The sequence below is a fragment of the Nyctereutes procyonoides genome, unplaced genomic scaffold (genome assembly GCF_905146905.1).
Source record: "Nyctereutes procyonoides isolate TBG_1078 unplaced genomic scaffold, NYPRO_anot_genome, whole genome shotgun sequence".
Taxonomy (NCBI): domain Eukaryota; kingdom Metazoa; phylum Chordata; class Mammalia; order Carnivora; family Canidae; genus Nyctereutes; species Nyctereutes procyonoides.
Window position 1 is genome coordinate 3,486,833 of NW_026575036.1, and position 8,599 is coordinate 3,495,431.

The following is an 8,599-nucleotide window of genomic DNA, read 5'->3' on the forward strand; positions in this document are numbered from 1 at the left end:
CTGCCCTGTGTAAAAGTTTTTATTTTGATGTAGTCCAGTTACTAATTTTTGTTTTTATAATTTGTGCCTTTGGTGTCATATTCGAAAACAAAATAAAACAAAACAGAAATAATGTTTCCAAGACCAACATCAAGAAGCTTTTTTACCTATCTTCTTCCAGAAGTTTTATAGGGTCAGATCTTACATTTATATCTTAATTCTTTTGCGTTAATTTTTGTGAATGATTTAAGAAAGAGGTCTAATATTCTTTGATATGTGATTATCCAGTTTTCCTAACACTGTTTATTAAAGAGACTGTCCTTTTTCCATGGAGTATATTTGGCTTCCTTGTCAAATATTATTTGACTACATATGAAAGAGTTTATCTCTGGGCTCTTAATTCTGTTCCATCAGTCTATGTGTCTGTTTTTATGCCAGTACCATACTGTTTTCATTACTTTAGCTTCATAATATAGTTTGAAATCAGGAATTGTGATGCCTCCAGCTTTGCTCTTCTTTCTCAGTACCACTTTGGTTATTGGGGGCCTTTTGTGGTTCCATACAAATTTTAGAATTGTTCCTTTTATTTTCGGTGAAAAATGCCATTGGAATTTTGATAGGGATCGCATTGAATCTATAGATGGATCTGGGTAGTATGAACATTTCAACAATATTAATTCTTTTCATCCATGAATACAGAATATCTTTCCATTTATTTGTGTCTTCTTCAATTTCTTTCACCAAAATCTTAAAGATTCTAGGGTACAGATCTTTTACCTCCTTGGTTAAATTCATTGCTAAGTATTTTATTGTTTTTAATACTATTATAAATGGGAATATTTTTCTTTTTTTCCTTTATCAGGAACTAGAGAAAGAAGAATACACTAAGCCTAAAGTTAGCAGAAGGAAGGAATTAACAAAGATCAGAGCAGAAATAAATGAAATAGAAATCAGAAAACAATAAAAAAGATCAGTGACACTAGCAGCTGGTTTTTGAAAAGATAAAGTTGATAAGCCATTAGCTAGACTCAAATAAATAAAGTCAGAAATGAAAAAAGAGACATTACGAGTGATACTACAGAAATATAAATGATCATGTGATGCTACTATGAACAATTATATACCAATAAATTGGACAACCTGGAAGAAAAGCATAAATTCCTACAGATATACAACCTACCAAACTGAATTATGAAGAAATAGAACATCTGAACAGGTCAGTAACAAGTAATGAAATTGAATCAGTAATCATAGGCCTCTCAACAAAGAAAAACACAGGACTAGATGACTTCACTGCCGAATTCTATCAAACACTTAAGGAAATTATATTAGTCCATGTCAAGCTCTTCCAAATATTAAAGAGGCAGGAACACTCCCAAACTCATTTTACAAAGCCAGCATTACCTTGATATATCTTTTTTTTTTTTTTACCTTGATATATCAAAGACAGTTAAGGATACTACAAGAAAAGAAAACTATAGGCCAAAATACCTAATGAGTATAGATGCAAAAATTCTCAACAAAACATATAAACCAAATTCAACAGCATATTGAAAAAATCATACTCCATGAGCAAGTAGAATTTATGTCTGCAATACATGGATGGTTCAACATACATAAATCAATAAATGTAATACACCACATCAATAAAATGAAAGATAAAAATCATATGATTATTGCAATAGATGCAAAAAAAAAAAGCATTTGACAAAATACAGCATCCTTTCATGAAAAAAACTCTCAACAAAGTGAATATAGAAGGAATGTACCTCAACATCATGAAGGCCATATTAACAATTCCACAGCTAACATCGTTCCCAACAATGAAAAGCTTGAAAGCTCTTCTTCTAAGATCAGGGACAAGTAAAGGGTGCACACTCTCACCACTCCTATTCAAGATAGTATCAAAAATCTTGGCCAGAGCAAATAGGCAAGAAAAGGAAATAAAAGGCATCCAACTCTGGAAAAAAGAAGTAAAATTGTCTTTGTTTGCAGGCAATGTGATCTTATAGAGAGAACATTCTAAAGGCTTTGCCAAAACGCTGTTAGAACTGATCAACAAATTTAGTAAAGTTGCAAGATACAAAATCAACACACAGGAATCAGCTGCATTTCTACACATTAAGAACAAAATACTTGGAAAATAAAGACAGATGAATGTTTATTTTAACTTTTGGCATTGCATTTGTGATTCTGTCATGGTAAGGCAACCAAGTTAAAATGTTTAATAGGCAGTGGAAAACATAAGATAGTAACTAAAAGGGAGGACTGGAAATCAGAAATTTCTAACTAATATGCATAGAATTTACATTTGTATATGTAAGAGTAAATTAGAGTACTATGTACATGTTGAAAAAACAGATGCTTTGTGGCCATCCACAAAGGCAGTATGATGGAGAATAGAAAACATCCGAAGGACAGATAATTTTAGGAAAGTGGCCTCAACAATCTTTAGTGCCTCAGAGTAATCAAAAATTAAAAGCCAAAAAACACAATTAAGTGTGGATTTCTGGCATCGTTGGGTGACCTTGAATAGTCTAAGTTAAGTAAAATAGGAGGGATAGAATTCAGATGTCAAGGGTTTTTAAAGAAAGAGCCCTTGAGGACTTGAAAATAGTAAAAGGCGTTTTGCAAAGATTGCCTAAAGGTCATCACTAGTGATCTTTGTTCTTGGCAAACAAGAAAGGAGGCTGGTAAAATGATGATAGGGCAAGAATTCGGAATTTTCTTCAGTGCTCAAGTGCCTGGTTTCCAGGCTTTGTAGAGGGGAAATCAAACAATAAATATTTATTAAAGGCTAAAGCATCAACATTCAGTTTATCCAAGGGTCAGCAGGCCCTCGGATATATTAGGTCATGATGCCCAAACTGATTTATACCAAAAGGCAATTAAATAATTTACAATGAAAAGCACAACTGTTAAGCAGACTGATCTTTGTATTGGCTGGGTGACACATTATTGCCCCAGGGAAGAAGCACTCTCCTGGAAACTAGTTTAAAATTACAAGGTTTTTGTCGCCCCACCAGCAAATAAGTTTCTTCTCCATATCCTCCCTCTTTTTCATAGCCAATTGTTTTTAATATAGCCCAGACTTTATTAGAACTGGGATGCTTTTAAAAATGCACATTTCTGGTTTTTTGCTAAAACTAAATTAGAACTTCTAAGACTGGAACCCAGAAATCTCTATATTGTAACAGCTTCACCACTCCATCCAAATAATTTTAATGCACATTAGAGAATCTTTTTGGTACAGTCTGTACGTATTTCCTCACTTCATGCTTGTTATTCTTTTCAGTCTGGTTTCTACCCCACTTTATCCTTTTGCTGAAGTATCCAATGACATTTTAATTTTCAGCTCCAATGGCATTATTCTCATTAACTATCCTAAAACAATGAACATTTTTGCCACTCTCTGTCTTGCAACTTTCCACTTTTTGGCTTCGAAGTTGCATTGCCTCCAGGTTCTCCTCCTCCTAGTCACTTGACCTTGCTTTCTTTGCTCTTTCCCCTTCCAGTTTTCTTAGCTGAATCCTCGTCCACCACTTTGGGCCATCCATTTTTGAGGTCTATCCTTGTTTTCTCCTTTTTCACTTCTAAAATTTCTTTTGGGATAATTTCATTCATTCCCTTGTCTTTTTTCATTGACTATATTTTTATAATTCTCCAGTCTTTATTTCCAACCCTGGCCTCATTTCATTAACCTCTGGTGCTTTACCAAATAGCTGCTTTCAAAAATTGAGTGCGATCGGAACAGCGGAAAAGGCTGTGAGCAGAACGACTCACATAAAGTCTAGAAAAGATTGGGAAAATGACCTAACAGAACCATCTAAGATTGGGTATACGAGAGATATACTGAGGACCAGAAGGCATCAGCCAGGAAAACCTAACCTACTGATTAGGTAGATTGATCCAGCCCAGAGATCCTAAAGACTGAAGACAGTGTCAGTGTTACAACAAGGAGGGAGGGCGTGGGGGCGGAGGGGAGCGGGGGCATGAGCAAGGAGTTGTAGAGCTGACTTCAGGACTGGACAGAGGCAAGAACTGCAGCAACAGCTTGGTCTAGAGCAGGATAGAGAACTACAAATGTATTGATCCAGGTGACTACAGAATGCCGGTGTATGATGCTAAGGCGGTCAGAAAGCAGTTAACTTGTCCACTGATGGGGAAGCTTAATTGGATCACTCCATCAGTTTATCTATAAAAAGTAATCAGAGAAATCACTTAGAGGGATTAGAAGTATTTTATAACTTTTATAAAATAGAGAAGTCATGAGGATATAATGTATAGCATAGGAAATATAGGCAATAATATTGTAATAATTATGTATTTTGACAGAGTGTAACTAGACTTAGAGTGGTGATCATTTTGTGGTGCATATAAATGTCAAATCACTATGTTGCACACCTGAAACTGCTATGATATTGTACGTCAACTATACCTCAATTCAAAGAAGAAAAGACCTGGGGGAAAAAATCACCTAGAGATTTTGGACTTAATATGTGTTTAATCTGAGGTGGTCAGAACATTCCGAGATTATCCTGAGAGCAATTTCTCTTCCTCCATTCCTTCCTTTTAAAATGTCTAATTATAAAACATTTTGAACAGAAAATACAATACATATGTAGCCTCCACAGGGATTAAGCAGATGTTAATAATTTGCTATAATTGTCTTCAATTGTTGCTTTTTTTTAATAGATAGATTGGTGTATATATAGAACTAAAGGCCCCACCACCACCCCAAAACATTTGTTCTCTCTATTCCCCAGAGGGTGTCACTCTGCTGAAGTCAAAGTGTACCAGTCTCAAGCTGATTTTCATTCTTGTACTATAGCACAAATACAATAAATCCAAGAATTTTAATTCAGCAGTTGAGTAAAGTTAAGAGAAAGATCTATGTCATAGTGTTATTTGAGAGATATCTTGGGTTGAATGAATATTGTTGAAATAAGTATTTTAAGGAGTCAGAGGATTGTACTGGCCATCACTCGCCTCAAGAAAAGAAGGAAACAATTAGAAAATATTGAGATTCCTCCAGGCACTGGAGCAAAATGAGCAACAAGTATGAAACTGTCTAAGCCAAGCTATGATATGACTAAAATCTAAAATTATGTATATGGTTTGCTCATTGTTTTCATTAAAGCAAATGCCTTCTTTTCAGTATTTACTGAGAAGAACAAAAGTCCTCAAGTTATTCAGTGTTTAATTACAGTTTGGTTACTTATCAAAGAATATGATCTTTCACTGTAGTCATGGGACAACTCCAAATCTTGTTTTAGAAATTTTATTTCTCAAGCAAACAATATATTTGCAGTAAGAATTAAAATTTGGCCACCTAAGTTATAAATGTCTTCACATACCTTGTAATTATTAACCTAGCACTATATGTATAATGGTAGTTTCTCTTCCTCTTCAGAAAGCTTCAGACTCCTTCGGTTTTGATTTACTTGGTATACAGAAAAATGTTTCATTTGTTTTAATTTTTTTATAAAGCCAGTACAAAGTATAGTTAGGCTCAGGAGATTAGATAAATGGAAAAATAGATGATACGTACAGTGCAAGTGTATACTTAAAATTTTACATAAATAGTAACATATATTTAACATTATATTTTAAGTTTTATTCTTAGAGATATGGGTAAGTCTCATTCACTCCTTTTAATGGCTGTCTAGCATTACACTGGAAAAATTAACTCTAATTTATTTTCCATTCCCCTAATAAGGGAAGTTTAGTTTGTTTCTACTGTTTCACTATTATTTATTTGTAATGAGTATTCTCAGACATAACTCATTGTAGATGTATATAAGTTTTTTGAGACAATTGAAATGAAAATGCTAAAATACAAAGCAAAAGCATCTGTCAAAAATAATTTTAAAAAGTTCTTTATTTTTCAAATTTGGAAAACAGAATAAGCTTTTCTTATTATTTTTGAAATAATAAGTAGTTCTGTTAATGAAATGTCCTAGTGGAATTACACATTAAACTATTAAAGGAAACAATCCATATATTAAACTCAACATGCAGGCAAATTTAAGCTAGTGAATTGCAAATATCAGGAGGTTGCCCACTCCAGGTCCCCATTCCCAGAGATTCTGATTCAAAAGGCTGAAGGATGAGCCTGGAAATCTGCATTTCAACAATTATCCCAGCTTAATCTGTTTTAGTTTCTCTTGAGAAAACTTGGTGTGAACCCTAGTGTGTACATAGTAAAGAAACAGTAAATATTTTAGAGTAGAGAAATAAATTAATCAGAACTCTGCCTTAGAAAGCATATTCTAGAATTTAGAGGAGGCATATTAGATCAGGAAAAGGTTCAGTTAGAGAATTATTGCATATATGCAGTTGAGAATTAGTAAGGGTAAAAACAAGGTAATGGCTGGAAGATCAGAAAAAAAAAAAGATGGGAAGAGAAATACTGAAAAATAAACTCTACTGGATGTGCAAAAGATTAGAGGTTGAATATGAAATCCCAAAAGAATTAAAGATGGATTAGCATTTCAGGAGCGTGATGATGCATTTGCAACATTGCACACAAATGCAAGAAAATAACTTATTTGATTATGAATATGTAAGGATGAAGTACTGGAAATAGCTTGCAAGCAAGCTGGAAATAAATTCAGCTAGAATCTAAAGAGGTAGTTTATGAGTCCTATGCAATGAGATTGTAGTTGACACCATAGGAGCCCTCAAAAGGAGCCCTCAAACTAGCCAAGAGAAAAAGATGAAAGCAGATAAGAAGAGAGGGAAGGGGAAGAAGGGGAGGAAGAGGAGGAAGATAAAAGGTAAGCCTTGGGGGAAAATCTAAATGTGGAGATTAGAAGAGAAAAAGAATCAAGAAGCGAGGTGAGGCAAAAAATATTGCTGGGAGCTATATCTTGTGAATCTAGGACAGAGATTTTGATAAAAGAGGAAGTAAAGTCCTCAGTTGTGTTCAATATTCTTAAGAGGTTACCTGTTATAAGCCCGGGGTGGATCGTCGGTGGTCTTTCAGAGAGCAGTTTCAGTTGGCAAGATTAAGACAGCTCCAGGTGGAAAAAAAAAATAGGTAAGAAATGAGAAAGTAGACCCAACAAACTTATGAAGAGTTTCAATAGTATTTGAGGGCACAAAAGCATTGAGAAAAAGGTGGAATTCTATTCTCATAAGAAGCATAAATTAATCTGTATGCTGAAGGGAAAGAACAAGTAAAGCAAAAAGGAGTGAAGCTAGAAAACAAAAAGCATACTTGATGGAGCAAAGTCAGGAGAGGGTAAAGAGGTTGCGTCATGAGTACAGTGTGACAGGGTTAGCCATGAAAAGGAGATATGTTTCTTCTTCTGAGACTGAAAGAAGGGGAAAAATAAATAATAGATGAAAGTCAAATTAGAGTGTTGTTGGGAAGAAAATTAAGAGTGTTCACATTTTCTTAATTTAACCTATTCAGAAAAGTGGAAGGTGAAGCCACCTGCTTAGAATAGGGACAGGGGTTTTAACCATAGGCTTGCAGACAATTGGGTGGAAAATTAAAAACGTGTCAGTGATAGAAAAATATATAAGTTTCAAAGCTATGTTGCCTATAAGTCATTTACCTATTCCTAATGGCTTGTCTCTATTGAGAAATACATTTGACTTTACGAGCCAGAAAAAGATACAGTATCAGTTATCTATTCCCACAAAACTTCAGTGGCTATCATGAGTAAGTTTTTATTGCTCACATGTTTGGAAGTGAGCTGGCAGTCAGCTGATCTAAACTATCTTGACTGGAACAACTGGAGTGACATGGTTCTGTGCCCCATGTCTCTCATGCTCTAGAGGAGAGCTTAAGTATGTTCCCATGGTGATGGCAGAAGCACAAGAGAGCAAACCCCAACACACAACCCATCTCAGTCTCTGTGTTATGTCCCATTGGCCAAAGGAAGCCACATGATTGGACCTACCGTCAAGGAGTAAGACAGGTCACCCTAATCATGCTAGAAGGGCACAGCAAAAATGTGGATACAGGGAGGAATCATTGTCACTGAACTTTTGTCTAGTACAGTGACCCCCCACTCCTGCCTTAGAAATCCCATCACCAGCTTTTGACATATTTGATTACTTACTCACTTGGCTTTTGGGGATACTATATTTTCTTGGTTTTCCACCTACCTCATGAAGGTTTTCCTGTCTCAATCTCTTCTCTTAGGTTCTATTCTTCTCCCAACCTCTTAATATTGGAGGACTCCAAGGCTTCATCCTTGGACCTCTTTCCTATCCATTTACATCTACTTCCTGGGTAGTCTTATCTGGTCCCATCACTAAACAAAGAAATGAATACACACCATTTTATCAAAGTAACCCCACACCTCAGGATGAAATAGTTTAACCTTTGCATCTTTAAAAATAACATGTTGGAAAGGACTGAAGTGGAAACTCACCACCAGTCTTTGGCTGCTGAGAGTTTGGTTATGTGAGTCCAGCACCTTGTTTTCTGAATGTGACACATGACCTAGTTAAAAAAATACAACAGAATGGGAATGGCTCAAGGAAAGCCAAAGTTTTATGTTTCAAAGGGGAATGAAGTAAATCTGGAAATGAGAAAAAAACAAAACAAAATAAATAAAATAAAATAAAATAAATAAAATAAAATAAAATAACATGTTTGGAG

At 35.0% G+C, this 8,599-nt stretch overlaps 1 protein-coding gene across 1 annotated transcript in view; it reads right to left on the minus strand.

Moving 5' to 3' along the window:
* The window catches only part of PLCZ1 (phospholipase C zeta 1), a 148,574-nt gene extending 140,382 nt beyond the window's left edge, over positions 1–8,192 (minus strand). The window contains exon 1 of the mRNA XM_055318727.1: positions 8,101–8,192. Within this exon, the coding sequence (XP_055174702.1) occupies positions 8,101–8,105 (5 nt within the window). The 5' untranslated portion in view covers positions 8,106–8,192. The remainder of the gene's footprint in view (positions 1–8,100) is intronic.
* Between the last annotated feature and the right edge of the window lie 407 nt (positions 8,193–8,599).